The 20,532-nt window shown below is 39.6% G+C and overlaps 2 protein-coding genes across 6 annotated transcripts in view; one reads left to right on the top strand and one right to left on the bottom strand.

The window, feature by feature from the left end:
- Positions 1-5,754, top strand: part of SNX25 (sorting nexin 25) — a 94,659-nt gene extending 88,905 nt beyond the window's left edge. For both annotated transcript variants that reach the window (XM_068403999.1, XM_068404000.1), the window contains 3 exons: positions 1,155-1,336; positions 2,902-3,002; positions 3,857-5,754. In XM_068403999.1, the coding sequence (XP_068260100.1) occupies positions 1,155-1,336; positions 2,902-3,002; positions 3,857-3,931 (358 nt within the window). In that variant the 3' untranslated portion in view covers positions 3,932-5,754. The remainder of the gene's footprint in view (positions 1-1,154; positions 1,337-2,901; positions 3,003-3,856) is intronic.
- A 189-nt stretch (positions 5,755-5,943) lies between these two features.
- Positions 5,944-16,826, bottom strand: LRP2BP (LRP2 binding protein). 4 transcript variants are annotated; one of them, XM_068403594.1, is made up of 8 exons: positions 16,678-16,826; positions 15,809-15,924; positions 13,613-13,726; positions 11,918-12,060; positions 11,741-11,840; positions 11,059-11,282; positions 7,888-8,053; positions 5,944-6,077 (listed from the first exon to the last, which is right to left on the bottom strand). In XM_068403594.1, exons 1-8 carry the CDS (start codon positions 16,739-16,741, stop codon positions 6,012-6,014), a joined length of 993 nt encoding a protein of 330 aa, XP_068259695.1. In that variant the 5' UTR covers positions 16,742-16,826; the 3' UTR covers positions 5,944-6,011. The 4 variants fall into 4 exon arrangements, with proteins under 4 accessions (XP_068259695.1, XP_068259697.1, XP_068259698.1 ...); XM_068403596.1 differs by having other exon boundaries at positions 7,888-7,951; XM_068403595.1 differs by lacking the exon at positions 5,944-6,077 and adding an exon at positions 6,577-6,815 and having other exon boundaries at positions 16,678-16,825.
- Positions 16,827-20,532: the final 3,706 nt, after the last annotated feature.

Here is a 20,532-nt window from a genome sequence, read left to right as displayed (position 1 = left end):
TTGTCAGATACAATGGCCTACAGTAAAACTTGATTTAGTAGAGCAGATGATTGATACAAGCACATTTCCCATGACTCTTCAATCAGTACTGTCACTGTTACGCGTGATGATGTTTTTCTTATGAAAGTCTGTGAATCTGTGATTTCTGTAGCACATTCACATAGGCAAAGGGCCGCTGAGAATCTGATGAAATTAATTATTTTTGCTTTGGTGTAGCAGTGGGACTATTACTCAGGTAGGTGTCACAGCCCAGAAATCTGCCAGCCCACCACGGTGTTCCTTTGTCCAATCAGTGACTAAATTTGCACATGCCAGCATGGCTTTGACAACCTCTCGCGTATGTTACATAGCGGTAAGTTGAACAAGAAGTGATGGAAAGTCACGCAGTTGACTCCCTGTGAACTGATGGTCTCTGACAGTATCCATTTGACGAGTTTGAAATTGATCGGTTCATTTGTTCACGCACTGCTGATAACTAGCACAAAGACACCTGAGAGAGGACAGAGAGAGAGTGCACAGCATGCATGCAAAGTTGCTATATAGCTTTTTACATGTTAGTTGAATTTTTACATTTCTTGACTATAAGGGTTTCGGCTGTACTGTGACATGGTTAGGCGGTACTGCCTGCTGTCTACCTCAGGCTCTTTGTGCTGAAGGCTACAGTGAGTGCCTGCAGCCACAGGAGGAGGCTGCTATCTCCATTTGTAATCCCTGCACTCATGCTGTTGGTATCTGTGAGGGAACTTAATGCACTTTTTATCAAAACTTCATCTGTTTCTGTCCCACCGGGCATATTTGTGCATGCAACCAGTTTGGAGTTTGGTACAATTAGTTAACCGACTTTTATGTCTTTACCCAGTGGAGCCTTTGAACTGCCCATCCTTAAATATATACACATCTCAGTGTAGTACTTGTAATTTGTAGTATATGTTTGTGGATTACATGTAGCCTTCTCCACATATCAGCCAGGTATCTGGAGTGACCTAGATCAGCACCCAGAGCTGAATACAACTTGCTGTGATGCTGGTGAAATGAGCATTGAAATGAGCATTGAAATGAGCATTGCTTCCACTCCTTTCATGAGTAAAAAGAATAAATCTGCATAAAATGTGAAAGACCAGCTCTGATGTGCTCCTTTCTACACTTCTTTACAGGCAAATCCGTGACACTGTACACTGGATGTTCAGTGAACCAATGCTTGTTTACTACATTGGTGTGTTTCGAGATGCTTTTTGGCCAAACGGAAAGTTAGCACCACCACAGAGACCCAAGAGTGATGAACAAAAGCAAGAGACAAAACAGAGAGCACAGCAGAAACTACTTGAAAACATTCCAGGTGAGATCACTTTCATTCTGCTTAATCTTGGATTTAATAACTAGTAAGGAAACTGGTTAATCAAATACTGTTGTGCTGCATTTTCGATTTTTCCTGGAGGGTTGTAAATTACAGTTATTTGCATGAATAAGGATAATTTTGGCCTTATTCTTCGCCTCTGCCCTCTGTCTGGTAAAGGGCATGGATTCAGGTATTATTGGTAAATGCAAAATCAGGTATCGCTGTACTTATGTAATATTCATCAAGGAACCTAAATTAAGTCAAGACTCTCTCTGCTGGTTCTCTGTGGGCAAGTACCAGGTGGTTCTGCTACCTGGAGCTACTTGACAAATAGGAAGAGTGGTACCACCCCTATTACTTCTTCCTCTTATATTTCAAAATTGAAGAAGGAGATCTACCCACACTGGCAGTGTTGTGTGTTGCTTTCTATTTCTGATAAGAGGTTTTAGGACACTGAATGTTAGAGGGACCTGCAGGCTGGACAGAAGCATCCTAGATTGAGTGAGGTTTTCAGTACTTTCCTTTGCCTGCCCTTACCTCCCAAGCCCAGGCAGCTTCCTCTTCAGCATGCACGTTTCTGGGGCCCGGTTCTGAGATGCTCCATCCGGTCCCATTCACGGGACAGGGAGTCCAATTACATAATTGTGACTCTTTGGAGATCATGTAAACCCAAAGGCACCTAACTGGGAAGAAACAAAATTGATTCCCTGTAGCCCTTGGAAATGCACTTAAACACAGCTTGAATGCTTTTTATCTCCCCTCCATCTGAATAGAATGTACTTTAATGAGCTATTTTATGGCTTCACTGAGATATCTCATATACCTCCTTGCATTAGGTTGTTTAATCAACTTTTACTGCAAAAATAGCAGCAGGTATGCATGCAAAATATTTGTCATTTGATGTGTAAACAACCCTCCATTTACTCTGTTATATATCCACCTACTCACCTAGAACAGCCTTCCGTAGTTGCTTTCTGATTTTGTTTGTTTGTTTCTGAGTTTGGAGAGGTATGTCAGGACTTAGCTGAATGCACCTTAAATTAATGATGAAGCATTGGATCACTATTTATTCTCTAATTTAATCCAAAATGTAAATAATTGACTCAGAATTCTCTTATCTGCTTACTTGTGGAAAGTGTTTTCTGTGAAGATTGAGAGGCAATTAAAGTGCTAAATCTGTTTTAACTGTTGTAGGAATTCTGTCTTTGTGGCTGAAGGTGTATTTAAGTGAATGGTTTAATAATGTATGAGATTAGACTTGACTCTGCAAGGTGAACTACCTAAAAGGTATACTATATATCATGTTAAAACACTTAAAATGTTGTCAATTAGATGCATAAACTATTATTTAACTTGCGTAACTTGAGAATAAGGGAATCTTTTCAACCTGAGACCTAAGTTACCTGTGTGTTTTTAAAAGGTTGGTGAATGGGGTCTGTGTACCTTGTAACTAAGACCCTGAAGGGCAGTGTTTTTATTTCCCCCCCTTTAGGGGTAGTAGTGCTAGCTGGAGGTTTTGCCTAGCATGAGTGAAATGATATAAGCTGAAGTAACATTTGTTGCAGATACTTTGCAGAGTCTTGTTGGACAACAAAATGCCCGTCACGGTGTAGTGAAAGTGTTCAATGCGTTGCAAGAAAGAAAGGCTAACAAGCATCTACTCTATGTGAGTAACCCGAAAAGTAGCCTTTTAACTTTATATAATCCTGTTAATTGCTGAGCTCCGCTCACTCAGTATTAAAGCCTGGGGTGTGTGTTTTGGCAGAGATTTATGTTGGACTACTGTTCTGTGTGCAAGTAACTTTTTTTGTCATTAAAATAAGTCAGAAAAAATGTATTTGGGTCCATCATTTGACTGATTTTTGAATAACAAAAAGCTATTTAGGTTTAAAAACAGTATTGCTTTTGTCTAAAAGAGATCCTCTACTGCATCCAACTTGCCTGACTTCGTAAGGTGCAAGCTAATTTCTTAATATAGTTGAGAAAAATAGACATACCTTGAAGAATCCTAGGGAAGGAGAGCTCCAGGACTGGCTTGGAGTTAGGACATGACAGCCCACTCCTCTACTGTTGGTTGGGACTGGTTGGAGTATGCAGCTGGATCCAAGTGTAATACCCTCACTCTCAGTCAGTCTCTTCTGGCTTATTTCCTTCAGCAGCCAGTCACGTAACACAGCCTTGGCACAGGAGTGGACGCGGCCTGCTCAGGAGGTGCATGCCCTGGTGCTTGCTTATGTAGCTACCACGGCTTCGACAGGACAGCACCAGTTTATACAGGGTGGGAAATCCCCATCTGAAAGCAGCTGCCCATGGCACTTGCCTTCTTTCAGCCTTAAGACATTTCCCATATCATCTGTAGGGTGCATGCTAACTTTAGGATGAAAGAAAAGCAGTTGCATGAATGATGAGTGGAATGACCCTACATGCTTTTGTTACCTGTGATGCTCTGAACGTGTCAGAATGGAAAAAGAAATTCTCATTTGGTACCTGTGTTCATCTTAACTCTTTTCTGTTTTCCAGGTTTTGCTGGAACTGCTGCTAACTGAACTGTGTCCTGAGCTAAGAGCTCATTTAGAGCAGCTTAATGCCACTTAGGTTTGAACCTGCACAATTGGACCACTAGAGAAATGTCTATGTCCAGTAATAGACATGAAACTTATTTTCCTCTTTTCCATAGAGGGCTGAGGACTATGATTATTTTTAGCTTATTTTCTTTCCTCTTGAGTTTTTTGTGAAGTAAACAGACTTGAAAAGATCTGATGCTGTAGTAGGGTAGGCAAAACAATGCTGTATAGTTGCCAATTTTTATTTAAATTGTTCTATTTGACTACTCTTCTGTTTCAAATATAGATTGAAAAATAAATGTTAATATAAGCTGAAAGAAACCAGAAAATATTTTAAACATTTATGAAAAGAAATTTTGCTTATAGTGGTAAACTAATGAATGTTGTACAGTTCTAATCTCCTCACTGAGGATTTGAGCATTCCTTTTTTTCTTGTGTACTGAAAAAGCCTTGTCGTGCAATACTACATGTAAAGCTATTGTGAAAATTTTATTAATTTTGTTTTTACCAAAGATTTCCCGTAGTTTGGAGCATTTGTAAGCAATAAATAACACAACTGGATTGCAGTACTTGATAATGAGGCTGTACTGACAACAAATGATTGAGTTTGACAGCACTAGTTTCGTAAGGAATATTTACATTACTTTGAAGTCCGGGTCAAAAATATGTATTGTAAACTGGTATGTCCTAACAGAATGCCTGTGTTAAATGTTAGTTCAGAGATTAGTGCTTATGAATTGCTTCTATGAATGATTAAGTAGACATTTAATTAAACCATTCTAATAACTTCCCTGATATTACTCAGGGCTGTTTTATTCAAATACCCCAATTTCAAACAACCTTCAGATCTTTCCCTTATTTTATACAAGGAAAGAAAACGATGTCTTCAGTGGTTTTTTAAGTTATGTAAAAATATGTAAATATGGTCTTAATGCACATCTAAATAATTAAACATCATCAAAAATCCCTAGGTGACACTCATTACTTTCTTTTAAATTCAGTACAGTTGTGCTCTTAGAAAAACTGCTTGCGGTTGAGCCTGGCTGTAGTTTAAGGTACACAAAATCTGTATGCTATATTTAAATCCATGTTTTTACTAACATCTAGCCTTCTGTTCCAGCAGTTTCAGAAAAGTTTTCAAGTCACGGCACAGTCCTAAGAAGCAAGCCACATTCTGCACATAACGAAGTTTTACAAGTAAATAGGTATTTAGAAATGTGCAAGCGTACCATAGCAATCAGTAAAATTTGCCAGTGGTTAATCGAAGTATCTTTTGGTAAAAGATTCAGCATAACATTGCTCAGGGATCCACACTCCTAGCCAAAAGGTTTTCAACTATTTCTAATACAAAAAGAGGCACAGTGTAAATGCAATATGAGGAAGGATTGAGAAGAACAGGCCTCGTGCAGGGGACATGTATATTGAATGTTTCCATACTAACTTTTTTTTCAATAGTTCTGTAATTAGTATTTTCTAGTTTTAGAAGTTGACATGGTTTGAACTGTAAAGCTTAGTGTCATACAGGCCAATCTCCAACTTCGAATCTCTGCAGTCTGAGAGTAAAATGTGTTAAGACACGTAAGTAGATACAGATGGCATTAAAAAAGCCTGTGAAAGAAAGTATACACACCACTAGCAAAGGTAAGATTTAAGAATGGTTGTGACCTGTGAATGGGTTGTATGTGAAAACTAAACAAGTTTGGGTTCCAGCTTTTCAGAATATTAAAATTTAATATTTAAATACCAAAAATGCAGAAAATAAAACAACCGTTTCTGTTTGGTTTTTTTGTTTGATTCATGTGCTATAAAGCAGTATGACATTAAGAAAATACAGGACATCTGTCCCAGTAAAATGCCCTTAATAAACCTTAAGTCTTCAATACCATTTTAAAAAGTCTGCCTTTTCCTCATCTCAGTTAGAGTGTGAGCTTTTTGCCTTCTCTTTTTTTTTTTTTTTTTAGATAAAAAAGAATCAGTAAATTGCTTTAAGTAATAATTTATAGAAAGTTGAAAAGCAAGCAGTAAGTGATGAGCAGTCTATAATTGCTGGAGATTAAAGATGGTTTATTGTAGGAAGTACATTTGTGTACCAATCACAGCCAAAGGAAACACTAAATTCTCCCAAGATTAGCTGCCAGTTCAAGGTCAGAAGCAACACCAGGATCCAGAAGGCATGCCTTTGAAAACAAAGAATAGGGAGTTCTAATTTATAGCTAAAATAAAATTGTATTTTGTCAATATAACATTAATAAGGTCTTTAAGTTTTATTATCTGAGATAATAATCTTGTTAAAATATTAAAGAGTTAATATATTGAGCTTTAAATCCCTGTTTCTGATGCCATGTAGGAAAAAATCAGTATTTAAAATGAGCATACTTGACTATAGTGTTAGGCTTGGTTTTATTTTTTTATTCTGTTTGTTGGTATGGCATGTACTAGTACCACAGTCAGAAACATAAATCTGCTTACAGACTGGATCAGTTTTATTCACTTCCATCATCTATTTCAGTACCCTCTGGGATGCCCATCTTCTCTTTCTTGCCTCATTCAAAACTGACTGGTTCTAAGAAGGGTAGGCCAAAAATGCAGCTGACCAGTTAATTAAGAATGCAAACGTGATTTTCATTTTAAGTGGGTATAATTGTACAGTTAACAGCAGAATTATTTTCCAGATACAAAAGAAAGTGAACACACCCACAACTCATCTTTTATTTGTTCTGAAGTTACTGCTTCTGATAGCTTCCTTGTTTATTTTCTGTCCCTCGTCTTTTCATGTTGATGTAGAGATGCTTGGCACCAGTCAATAAAAATTATCTCTTTTATACTAAGAAGCTAGTGATCAGTCTCAGATGTACAGCTAATGAACGATGAGTGCAAGCTGTAATTTTCTTTCAGTTGTGGTGGTTATGCTAGAACTGATGGAAGACAGTGGGAAGGGTTATACTCACACAAAGCAATGCAGTCCCGATGGGCCTCTTCCATGCCTTAAGATTTACCTAGGTCTAGTGGCTACAGTGTTCACAACACCCCAGCTTATATTCTTTTCCTGATCTCCTCCTCATCCTATCTTCTATAACGCTTTTCACAGCAGGAGAACAAAATGTTTAAAATTTATGTATTCATGAAGAGGATCACCTGCTCTGCTAGGCTGCTTCTATCAGTGGCTTCCACAACATTGTTATTTGATAATTTATCATTTACATAACTCTCCATTTATTTGGATTGCACCAAGCTGGACATCAAAGTATTCTACTTGCAGAAACAAATGGCCTCTACATGCACAGAAATCACAGAATCTCTCTGAAGCACAGATCCAATATCGCTACACTCCTTGTAGTTGGCATAATCATCTTGCCTTGGCTGTACCTTTAGGCATCACTGATGTTATTTAGCAGATTCATCTTCTAGAGGCCATTATTGATCTTTTTCCTAGAGCAATAAATCTTACTTCAACATTAGAACTTTCAGAAAATGTGACCTATTTTTTCCCCCCGTGTATCAGTAACAGTAGATCCTCAGCTATTGCTAAAAACATAAACATAAAAATAAGCATGACAACCAGTTATGACTGATTAAAGTATCGTTAATGAATGTTGTAATTGTTAGAGAACCTAAAGTGGAGGAAAAGTTAACGATTTTTCAGTTTGAGAGAATGACAGGAAATCAATTGGGGATAAAATTATTCAAATCATTTAGCTAATTTATCTTGCAAGTTACGAAGCTGTTTGTGGTGATGATCACAGATTTTTTTTTGTTTGGCAGAATGCGTTGTTCGCTTAAGGAAGTGGGCAGGTAGTATCCTTTCAAGACTATTTTTAGTATTTTTCAATATACACTCTTCATTCTCTTGCACAGATACTTTTTTTTTTTTTTTTTACATAAATAATGTTGGAGTCTTTAACCAAGCAGCAAGTTTAAATACTCAGATGCAAAGTATCACGCAATTTCACGAGATATATATTAGCCTGTAAGACTTTCCCAGCTTACCTTAGAGTAGTATTTTTTAGCAGCAGCTTGATCTTGCCGTACACCTAGGCCACGCTGGAGGCACCTAGCCAAGTAGAAAGCAGCCATAGCAACCCCCTTGGCTACATATGTAGGAAGACAGTCAGTTACCTGTGCTAGCATATCGATGTCATTGTTTTCTGTAGCCCTGTTAGGGAATTTACAGCATTAGGTTAGCTAATGCTATTTCAAGCAATAATTTAAGGTGACCATGTATGACTCGACAATACCTCCTTTCCACTTACATCATTATCCAAAATAAGCTGAAATTTACAGGTGTTCAGCAGCCTCATGAGGATTCTTCTATTCAGTATTTGATTTGAAGTTAGTCTTACTTGAATATCGTGATATTAAATAGCAAACAAATATGTAACTTTTGCAGTCCCTTTCACTATAGTTATACTAGTTATAAAAGGCAGCATATTTTACACTAATCATTCATATTAAAATATTTAATGGAAATTAATATATATGTGGAAGAAAGGCAAAGCTCTTATTTCATATAATTGAGCAATCTCATATAGTGGAAGATGTCCCTGCCCACAGCAGTGGGGTTGGAACCAGATGATCTTTAAAGGGCTGATCCAAACCATTCCATGGTTCCATGCTTCTAAAATTCCAAGTTCTTACTAGGATACTGGCAAATCATACTGCTCTGAAGATCTTGGACATACTTGAGAGCCTCAGGTTATAAGACCCTCTTATGGCGACCACTTAGGACTATTTCACAGCTCCATTATTTTCTTCCTTCTGCATTCATCCGTCTGCTTGCTGTCACCTTATTTTCAGCATATTGTTTTTACTAAGAACCATTTTAAGAATCAGAGAGACAAAGTGAACATTGTTTTAACTATCAGGCTATAATTACCTAGTATTGTTACTATAATATTAGGTACAACATTTTCTAAGTGGGAACTGTTTTTTTTTCTAACTGTTGTCTTAAAACTGAAACCCCCAATCCCCATATCCTTTCCAGATACCGAACTAATTCTGTGCTTCTTCACGCATCATTTTAGTTTTTTGTTCTGTCAAATAGTCACAGACTTGACAGAAAAAAAGAAAGAAAAGTGCAAGTCATTTCAGTTTATAGCTACTCCCTATAAATCGGTGTTTATGAAAGATTGTTCTGAAGTAACCCTCTGCAAGTCAGTGCCTGCTAAATCACTTGAATGTTTTGAGAGCCATGTTCTCCCACCTAATTTGGTCCCATTAATGAGTAACACAACAGGAGAAAAAAAAAAAAAAAAAGACTTGTTAGCAAGAACATTCAAATATAACAGTAACCTATTACCTCTTTTATCTTTCCTGATACAGCATTTTTGCCTTCCTTTCCAAAAGATACACAACAGGATGCTGGTGCAAATAACAATACCCGGTCAAGTCAGGCAAAAATTCTAGTTCAGCACAGCTGACTTGAAGAACATACCATAGCAATGGGTAAGTAGAACTGTATGGGATAACAAAATTGTTATTTGAAGTGAACTATTAGTAGCTAATCTAGACTCCAAATATTAGGCAAGGTTATACTGTACATAATCACATAATGCTTGTATGTTTGTACAGAATGTAAATGTGTAGTTAGTATGAACACAGAAGGACAAACAAATTTTGGCAGAAAAGGTATTGATTTGATGCAACTGGTTGAACTGCTATGAGATTTTTGCCTGAAGGCCCAAATGCAATCCCAATTAAGTAGAACTGTTTCAAGTACAGTGGCAGTATCTTTTGGTTCAGAAGTTGTCATTTCTGGCTGCAGTATGGGATTTCATTGCTATTTTCTGCAACCACAGTTGCAACTGCTGAAGTGCACTGTTTACTTGTCTGAATAATCTACCGTGCTGCATTGCCTGGAAGGGGATGCATTCCAAGTGAGAAGAGCTAGACTAGACTGAATAGCTATCAGTCTACTTACTGTGCAGGAGAAAGAAAAGCAGCAGTTCAGAGAGAAAACAATCTTTTTCAACAATAAGAACAGCAAACAACATTCATTGCTGAACTGGTGAATTACCAGAGCTGCTGCTATGCAGTGGCATATACAGGGGGCAGCTTCTGTAAGATGGTAGGTTGTGACGCAGGTTAGGAAGCAGCAGCTTCATAAAAATACCACAAAAAGCACAAATGCTGTTGTGTGCAGCTTGTATAAGTAGTCAGTCTAACTGCATCTTATTTCCAGGAAATTAATAATCTGATTGACAGATGGAGCTGCTAACATATACTGGCCAGCTCTAGAGGTCTGTTGCAGAAGCGTGCTGTGTATCGGCTATAGACCTGGCACCAACATTGCTTTTCTTCTCCATGACTAGTTCAAGATACAGAAACTTGATACAGGCTGGCTGTTGTAAATATTGCAGCCTATATCAGCAATCGCTATTTCTGCAATACACAAACCACTCCAGAGTATGTAGGTAGAGCAGTGAGTCCCACAGTGACTGCTGAACTGTGGCTCAGACCAGTACCTCTATGCAAGCAGTAATCACTAGAAACCAGTTGTGTGCAGATGCCTATTTTGTGGTCCAGGCTTAAAAATGCATATGCAGTATGCATCCCCATAAGCAGCAATTGATGAAAAGCTAAAGGGTGATAGCTTGGCACTGTGTGCAGCAGCTACTTCGAGGTCCCAGGCCATGATGCTCAGAGTGCTTACTGCAGGATCCCACCTGGTATCAATGCTTGTGTTTCCTGTAAAGGACTCGGGAACTCGACCAAAGCACGTTGAGCCACAGAACAAGAAAATGATGGGATGGAAGACAGTGAGTAGAAATGATATTAAGATGGGGGATATGGAGAGCAGAATAATACTTTTAGGGGTTTAAAAGGGAATGGTGAAGGCAGAGGCCTAGAGCAGATGGTGGACTGAGGAGACAGGAAGGCAGGGTTGAGTGTGGGCTTCTACTTGGGATTCTAGTTCAAGCCTGCTTTGCTTCACAGGATCAGAAAGAAACGTTCAACTGTACTGAGTAATTGAGAACCTTATAGTATTAATTTTGTCTGTGGTTTGCTATTCCCTCTTTAAAGATGAGGTCTTGCAATTTATTATATCAAACACCTCTTAAGTTTGAGAGACAAGAGCACCGACTTATCAATCATTTTAATCTGAGTTACATGGTCTTACACGAAGAACCGTAATAAAAAATAAAGCAAAATTAACTTCACCTTTTGGCTACTGCAGCAGCTGTTGAGTAAAATTTTCTATTGTAATAATATTCCACAAGATGGCCTTGAGCATAGATGTTTCCACGTTCTGCTGCTTCTCTCAAACACTCCAAAGCAGCTTTAGTGTTTTGACGTATACCTTGTCCATACAGATACATAACACCGAGTGCACCCTGTGACTCCAAATTTCCGTTGCCACATGCTTCTGAATGCCAGAAAAAGGCCTAAACAAGAGGCACAAAGCTGAAGTAAATATATACTCCAACTGCTTTTCTTGCATACTGTTTTCATAAAAGCTTTTACATCAACCATCCTGTAAGTGCTTATACATAAAAGAAAGCAGAATCCTTGTAAGGCTTTTAAACCTGCTTCATTTACTGTCAGAGCTGTCAGTCAGTGACACCTGCTTGATTTCTGAAGGTTACCAAAGCTTAAAAAACTTAAATCCATTCTATTGTTCTCCCTGATACTCCCACTGAAAAAAAAAATAATCTTGGCTAGCAGCATTAAGTGAGTCAAAATGAGGGATTCTGGCCATCTGTTCATATGGGCTTAAATGGATGACAATGCCTGGCAGTACTTAAAATACAGCTTTCAGAGTCAAATACATCACTCTGATCTTTCTGTGAAATTCAGAATTAATTGGAACTCATGAAACTCAAAAGGTACAAGCGAGCTTTACCTTCTTCAGATCTTCTAGCACAGAATAAAGCATTCCTAAAGTACTCTGGGCCTTTATGCTTGCTTTTGGATTTCCATGGTCTGCAGCAATAAGCCACAACCTAAGAAAATGGGGACAAAGAAAGTTTAAGTAACACAGTACCTTATATTTGTCAGGAAAATTACTGACTGCCATTACCTTTCAGCCTCTTCAGTTGACTGCTTAACACCACATCCTTCATAATATGCTCTGCCAAGATTGTATGCTGCTGCAAACTTCAAGTGTCTTGCTTTTGGGGAATCAGAGTAGAGTATTTTCTTCATGTACTCCACTCCCCTTTCCTAAAATTGAGACATTTTAGTTACTACAGTCAGACTGCAAAGAGGATGAAATAAAGAACCTGAGAATCCACCAACTTTTGCAAGACAGGTAATTTTTCCGCTTTGAAGAAAGGCTGAGGCATACTGGTAGGACAGTCTGGAGAACAGTGTCGTACCAAAGCAGAACTGATTTTTAGTTATTAGACAGCCCCTAGATTTTTGACTCAGACGTATTTTTAATGTGAAACATTTCCTTATAAATGTTCATGTGATATTTTATTACTCTTCTTCATTGATAAAAATTTTCTCAGAAGTATTCTTGTGGTTACGTAAATGAATGTAACATCCTAAAACTTGCTACATTTTCAATTTTAGACTTCTGTAAACTGTTTCATATTGCATAATATATCTGAAATCATAAAACAACCTTAACGGAAGGCAAGGTGATACAACAGTACACTCTGAAGTCTCCATTAAAAATGTCTTAGATTCACAATGGACAAAAAATTAAATGTTAAATAAGCAAATGGAGAACATTGCATATGAGCAGCTGTATGGTGTATCATCCAAGGACCTCATAAATATTTTGGAAACCAGATTTACGCTGTTAGGATTTAGCATGGACACCCTGTTTAAATACACTAGAAATAGTCCTTTATAAAAGGTTCCTCTTTTATTCACCTCTCATATTGTAATACACAAAAAGGAGAGAAACTGTACTGAAATGTTTATTTGCAAGTAAACCCATGCGGTAATTATACAGGAATACAGCATAACAAACGAACCACCTCTAAAAACCAGCGGAATATTTTCTGCTCTGCTGACAACCATCCTCTAAGCACCAGACAAGAATCTGATTTGTTAATCCATTGTTTGGTTCATTTTCTTGCCCTCCTGTCTTGTTATCTACCCTTTCTTTCATCCTGTTTGTATTCTTTTCTCATACCACTCTTTAAGATCATGTTCTCCAATAAATTAACTCTTCTTGTAGCAATTCATTCCTTTGTCTTCCTTTTTTTGTAATGTAATTCTTCAACTTGAATTCCTCAAATTCATGCAAATGTAATTCTTCATTTGTCTAATTTAAAAATATTACTGCCAACCACTGGCAGAAACACAATCTTCTTTAGCATCCGTATTAAAGAGAATAGAAGGTACCTTAAAAAATATTTGTGCAACAGATGTTTTACACTTTGAAATACATTTGTTTGATTTCTATCTTTACACATTTTATTTTCATTTATATATACTGCTTATTAAAAAGTAACAAATAGCAACTTTTAAACATAGCTTCCACACAAAGTACAAATAAACCCTTAGAAGTTATATTTTAAAATACAAATTACCATAAGTATTTTTCAGATAAACCTATTTTATTATAGCTATTTTTTGATAATTTCTTTAGCCCAGAACCCTTTCTCTTTAATAATGCTTTGTAAACATCTGAACTTTATGAAACTAATTCTAAATCAAAGACCTGTTTATTTTAAACTAAATAATCAAGCTTACAAAGACGATCTTAGTAATTATCAGCTAATATTAAAAGTAAAAAGTGTACAGCTAGATTACTCACAGGGTCTTCTTTAGTGCCTAGTCCATCATAATGCATTACACCAAGCTGATACATTGCTTTAAAATCTGTATCCTTGATTTTTTCAAATTGTATTAATGCTTCTTCATACAACCCCTGGGAAAGACATAATAAACAATGAAATACACAGAACGAAGAGAATGTACGGCAGCTTAACTCTCCAGTATATACTCTCTTACAGTTTTTCAACATGGAGCATTTCCCCTCATAAATAAAGAACAAAAAATTGCAACCATAGAAGTGGCAGAAAACAGAAATAGAGTAAGTCAACGACCGCAAGAAAGTTGAGCAGGATGAAAGCACTTAGGACTTTCAAACAACTTTTCCTTGTTTTTATGTATATTTAAAAAAAACCCTAAAAATAAGCAGTAGTATACAAACATCATCTCTGAAACCAAAAGGTGTTCTGACAACCTTTCTCCCCCTCCCTCAAAATGCTATCTTTTTAATTTAAGGAGATAAGAGTCTAATTCAGCTGCCCTGTCCTGTCTATCTGACATCCCTTAACTTAGGTGAGCTATGCTTATACCTCGAGGGTTTAAGGGTCTGCTTTTACATCTTAACTAAGGGTTGGTTTCACAAAGACTAAACTCAGATGTCTGAAGGTTTTACGGACCCAGCTGTCTGCCCCACATTTCTGATGAAGTCAACACCTGCAACAGCAGAGACACTTTCACTTCTAAGAAAGAATCTTAAGAGAGTATTTGCTCCTGCATTAAGTCAAAGAAGAAACTGGATTTAAAAATACACAGTTAAACAACTGTAATGTAACAGTTAACTGAGACTGGTGTCCTTATGAAAATATTTTTATGCATGCGTATACACATACTAAGTAAAAACAATACTAAAATTAAGAAGTTATTCTCTTTATGTTTCCTTCAAATTTTCTGTGTGTTTTGGTAAAACCATACCAGGCTGCAAAAGCTTAGAACTGAGCGATACTTCGACAGTCAGTCAAACATTCTCACAATGACAAAACACCCCTTGTTAATACTGTCCAAACTATTAATTGTCTAAACTGCTAATTGTCTTGGGAGCTTAGCCATTATGACTGTGTGGGCTTTGTTTTTTTTAAAAGAACTCTGGAAAAAAAAAGTGCCTTTTTACAATTGTTATGAGTATCAGAAAAAGAAGTACGGGAGGCACCTGTACTCTCACCTTTCTTGAGAATTTAGTCCTGTAAGAAGGAGTCATTGGGCTCTGACCAGGCAGTGATTTTTTCTGAGATCTGAAATTGCAGTACTATGAGAGCACGCATTTTTAGGCAATACAGACGTATGTCCAAAAATCTGGAAATTAAAACCTGCTTAAAGAATGTATTTAGGGATGGATAGCAATACCTAACATGGACATCCAAGCCAGCTCATCAAAAAACAGACAGGTCTTCTGCTCCATGGGATCAGTCTTGATCATGCCCAAATCAAGCAGTTCATTAACGAAAACGTTAAGGACAGGGCCCAGAAAGCAGAAACCCTGAGTGAGTTAATTCTGTTCCTGCTGCAAGCCCTGAGACTGATAAATCAGTCGCACTGTGCCACACTAGCTGCACTTTGAACAGTACTGCATCCGTGCGCGTCACATTTGAAAATAGGTGAATCAGTACTCACACTACATTCTTTTCGATCTTCCTGAACTGAGTTATTCTAATTTTCACAAGGAATTGAGGTTTAATTTCAGCTGCCAGCCAGTCTTACACTGTTCCCATAGCATTTACTTTCAAATAGTTAGGCGACCCGTTTTAGCTAAAGTGGGCAGGGACAGAAATCTCAAAGATAAGATGCTTCAACAAGTTTCATCAAAACTGATGGCTATGTAGGGAACAAAGATCGAAAGCTCTGTCTTGGGTCAGGGACCAGTAGCATGTAACTAAAAACACAGTGTGTGTGTTTGGCCAGTCAGCTGGCCAGAACACAACTGGGCTTAGAAGTTAGCTGTAGGGATAGGCTGCTGCTACTTATCTGGTGCTTGGGAGACCTGGGAGGGAACTGGAAGACACCACTAGATGCTTGGGGAAAGTGTAGGAAAAATGTATTTAGGGGGAACACCTGGTGATTTTCGTGGGGAAAAAAACATGCATAGGCATCTCTTGTAGTTTTTTTAAGGTGTCTCTTTTTCCAGTGAAATGGTGTTGAAAATTGGCAGCTTTATAATATTTACATAAAAGAAGGAAACCACAACCTCTTCGTAGTACAGTTGTCCTTTCAGAAAATGTGCGAGGGGATCTCCACCTGCCGTTCTCTTCGCCGACAGCTCCTCTGCTTTTGCAAATAAAGCAGCACGGCTGCAGTTCTCAGCTTAAAAATAGACATACATTTGGGTTTTTTTCCCAAAACGGATGGAACAGCATTAATAATCATAGAATCACAGAATGGTTTGGGTTGGAAGGGACCTTAAAGATCATCTAGTTCCAACCCCCCTGCCATGGGCAGGGACACCTTTCCAGTAGACCAGGTTGCTCAAAGCCTCATCCAACCTGGCCTTGAACACTGCCAGGGAGGGGGCAGCCACAACTTCTCTGGGCAACCTGTTCCAGTGTCTCACTACCCTCACAGTAAAGAATTTCTTCCCAATATCTAATCTAAATCTACCCTCTTTCAGTTTAAAACCATTTTCCCCCTTGTCCTGTCACTACACACCCTTGTAAAAAGCCCCTCTCCAGCTTTCCTGTAGGTCCCCTCAGGTACTGGAAGGCTGCTATAAGGTCTCCCCAGAACCTTCTCTTCTCCAGGCTGAAGAGCCCCAACTCTCTCAGTCTGTCTTGATAGGAGAGGTGCTCCAAGCACACTAAAGGTCTGAAGCTGGTGGTGTCCCCTTTTTAAAAGACTAAGATGAAAGATTTGATAAAAAGGAAGTTCAAGAACACAGCCTGACCCTTGTGAACGTTAAGGTCGCCACGGCAGAGCTTAAAAGCCAGCCTGAACGCAAGAGGGGGCGTCACATCACTAAACACTTTTCAGTGTCTGCGGGGAAGCCAGGAGGCCCTGCCCGGCCCGGTCCCGCCGGGGCGGCTGCGGGGCGGGGGGCGGCTCCGCGGGCCGGCTCCCTACCTGGCGCCTGGGGGTCGGGCTCCTCGCTGCAGTCCCGCGGCAGCCGCTCGCTGCGCAGCTTCATCCCGCCCCGGCGGCCAGCGGCCTGCCGGGGGGCCGGCGGCGGGGAGGTGTTGGGGGCCGGGCCTGCCAGGCGGCGGGAAGCCGGGCCCGCCCCGCCGGGCGGCGGTGACTCGGGAGCTGCGCAGCGGGACCGGTGACGGCGGCCGCTCCCCGAGCCGCCGGGGGCGGGGAGTGACGGCAGCTGCCCCCCGAGGCGGGTGGCGGGTAGCGGTTGTCTTGGCGACAGCTCTTGCTGTCCTGGAGTTCCCAGTCCCGACTGCGGCGGCATCACGCACCGCTCCACAGGCGGGCCTTGGGATCCCACGGCCTTCGACAAGGCAGAACAAGGAAAGTGGGGAAACCCAAGTTGGTATTTTCCCTCCCTTTTGCGAAGGAAAGGAGAGGGATAGTGTCATGTCGGCCAGGAGTCTTGAAACGGTTGGGGCCCCAAGAACAAGGAGGATGTTGTAAATACCTTAGACACTCGACTAGCCTAGTTATATAAATAAACAAAGGGGAGCTTTTGTAATTTAGATGGCTATATCTCACTTCAGACAATTGGGCCTTGAGAAGATAATGATAGTTTTTTTTAAGATGGCTGTATTTCACTTCAGATAGCTTGGCCTTGGGAAAACAGAGGCACGGAAACCTAAAGATAAGGGAGTTTTGCAACAGCTGCCTTGAAGGACACAGCCTACATGGCCTACGTGATCCCTGGACTGAGTTTGCACAGCAGCAGGGGTCAGTCAGCGAACACAGTGAGGAAGACTACCGGCCTTCATCTGAAGACCCCTGACTACCACCAGGGAAAACGACTGCGCATGTGGGACAGACGTTTACATATATTAATGAGTTCCAGGAAATCTCATGATTATGTAAATGAGTTCTTGGGAATCCTATGACTATATATAACTTTATGGTATATAGTCTCTGAAAATCTGCCAAATTGGCGGAGCACTCATGGTGGATAATCCCTAGTGCTGCCCAGCGCTGCAATAAAGAATGCCTGCTTAATAACACTCTGGTGTTACTGAGTTTTCTTTTGGACTCTTTACCCAGTCGTACCTAGCTTCCCACTTCAGTGAGGAAAGTTAGAAAGCAAGGGGGTTTGGAGATTGACGATTTTTGTATCAGTCTGTGGAAATAACGTTTCTGGCCAGGAGTCTGTGGAAAAAGCATTTCTAGCTGTTGGCAGGTGCCAAACAATGTGAAAAAAATCCATGACAGGACAAGCTTCAGCTTGGACATCCGCTGGATTTTTTTCTACTACCTACCTGCTGGTCCTGTTGCAAATTAAATGCAGAAGCCCCAAATGCGCTGCAGAAAGTGATTCTAGGCAAAGGTAACAGAAACTCTGAATGCAACTCAGTTAAAAGGGCACTAGGCCGTGAAACTTCAGTGTAGAAAATGGGACATCACTACTTCCAGTGATCAGAAACCATTCATTGTAATGTGGTTTGCTTTCCCCATATAGGTACTACAAAACTTAGAAGGATACTTGAGGGAAAATTCTGTTTGAAGTTGATTTCTCCTGAAATGTAAAGGATTTGTTTCCACTTCTGTTGATACCTTCTGGGTGTCTCTCTTATAAAAAGGGATATAATACCAAAATGCTGCAGGAGTGCTTTTAAGATAATCTTTAGCTGCATTCCCAGCTCTTTTTTTTATTTTTTTTTTTTTCAGATGATTATCATCCTTTCATTTTTGGCAGTGCAATCTGTTTCTATAGCAACGGGGACAGAGGCCACAGTCAAAACAGGAAGGTAATGCCTGTGGATTTGTGTGGTTAAACCTGCGGGCTCCGAATGATGTTTTCCAACAGTCCCAACTGACTTCAAGTGCCAAAAACCTCCTAAAACTCATCCTGATTCATTTTGTGTAGGTGATACAGCCTAAGAAGTCTACAGGAAAATAAACTTTTTTAAAAGCATCAGTGAATTACTTAAGAGGCAGAGTGAAGAGCAGTCTGTGAAAGCAACACACTTCAGCGAAAGTAATTAACACTGGGCTGCGCCACTGCTTTTGATGCTGAAGGGTGTGAGATTGAACAGCACACCTTGGTTTATCCGGTTGCTTGCACACGTTTGTTAGGACCAGTGTTTTCCAATTTCATTTTCTTGATCCCTATGCAAGATGTGTAGTCTGAGATACGAAGCGCAGGGGAATTTTTTAGCAAGTTATGTTCCAGAACAGCTGCAGCCTGGAAGCCTTCTTCTTAAGTGGCACTTGGGCTGGGCCATACAAAATCGATCAGAATTGTTGGGTCTGTGTTTATAACCAATACAAATAAATATCAGTCGTTCAGGGGCAGAACAGTTTCGCAGGCACTAATGAGGTGAGCAAAATGTGATACAAAGCTCAAGAACTAACTAATAGCAGGAATTTGAAGAGAGTTGCAGCTGGCAGGATGGGAGAGTTTGTGTAGGTGCTTAGGCTGGAAAGATGGGATTCCTCGGGGGGCAGCTTCAAACCTGTGAATTGCTGAGGTCATGTAGGGGAAGGAAGGTCTTCAAAAAAAAAAAAACCCTCTTGGGCCATCCAAGACTATTTAGTCTTAAGCTACTTCTGGATATGTGTGTTTTCAGAAGAGTCTTTATAGTTGCATAAACAATGACTGTGGATTTCTGGCATCTGTGCAGAGTTATTTCATCCCTAACAATGCACAGGTAGCAGTGTAGGGATTTTATTTGTTCATTAACTAATTTGCTTGGCTAGCTGTTCAGGAAAAAAAACATTTGGTAATTACACAAGTGCATTTCTTTCTGTGTGAAAGGAGAGGTGAAAACTGTCACTTACTGAAATAATTCTGCTGAATTGATAACGCTGCCTATTTACCTGGATTTCTGCACCTTTAAAATGATACTGTATATGTTCATATTCCACTACTTAAATAATTTATATTTGCTTCCCCGAAGGAGAAGCAGGAGGTAATTGTCATAATGTTTGTGCGTTTATTTCAGAACTGTAATACCCTAAAGGAACACTGTTAGGCTTCTTTTCCCCTAACTCCATTTTTCAAAAACATGCAATTTTATTTTCTTTTTAAACACATGACTTTTGATTTCCTTTTTTTTTTTAAATGATGGTAGTTAGTATGAGTAACTTCCGTAACAAACATGTAGGCATCTGACACAGAAGGAAATACTACAGTACTAAGGAAACACATTCGTATACCTTGGACACTGTGTGAAGATGCTCTTCACTTCTCTTCAGGCTTTTAACTGTGAAGCATGATTACTGGTAGCTGAATCCTCTGTCAAATTGGATTTTATAGCATGGAAACGACAGGCAGTTGCTTTTAAACATAATCTGAGCAAAGATTGTGTCCATGCAAAACGAAGTTACGCAGTTGTTTTTGCAAACCCAAAGCAGTCACTGGTGGGGAATGTGGTTTCTCTTCACGTGGGCATTCAGCTCTTCTACCCCTGCCTTCCCCAGCAAGCATGGACACTGAGTACTACAGCTCTGTGGGGGGAAAGCAGGTTTCACCATGAAACGTCACTGTCACCATGTTCAAAATAGATTCCAAACAATTATTTTTGATGGTAACTGCCTTTGAACATGGCTGTGGTTGGTTCTGGTTTCCAGCACAGATAGGTCTATGGGTGGAAAGCTTGCTTGTGACCTTGGCCCTTGTGGGACATCTGGCCCTCTCTAGGACATGCAGTGCTCGAGGAAGTGAAAATGGAAATTCCGTTTTTGCAAATGTGTTTTGAACAGAGATGTAGCAGGCGGCTAGCCTGACCTCCGCAACCCCCGATGTCCAGTCCCACTCGGACTGGTGATGAACTTGCTGTAACCTATACGCTAAAC

Source organism: Nyctibius grandis, chromosome 6 (genome assembly GCF_013368605.1).
Source record: "Nyctibius grandis isolate bNycGra1 chromosome 6, bNycGra1.pri, whole genome shotgun sequence".
Lineage (NCBI taxonomy): Eukaryota > Metazoa > Chordata > Aves > Nyctibiiformes > Nyctibiidae > Nyctibius > Nyctibius grandis.
The sequence above is the reverse complement of the archived record's forward strand: the minus strand, read 5'-3'. Positions and strand labels throughout refer to the sequence as shown.

What these genes read in the sequence shown, in the direction of transcription:
- LRP2BP (XM_068403594.1), bottom strand. Translation starts at nt 16,741, where the DNA reads ATGAAGCTGCGCAGCGAGCGGCTGCCGCGGGACTGCAGCGAGGAGCCC. An exon ending in GCCCGACCCCCAGGCGCCAG is followed by an intron (nt 15,925 to 16,677) that starts GTAGGGAGCCGG and finishes TCTATTTTTAAG; the next exon opens with CTGAGAACTGCAGCCGTGCT. An exon ending in GACAACTGTACTACGAAGAG is followed by an intron (nt 13,727 to 15,808) that starts GTTGTGGTTTCC and finishes TGTCTTTCCCAG; the next exon opens with GGGTTGTATGAAGAAGCATT.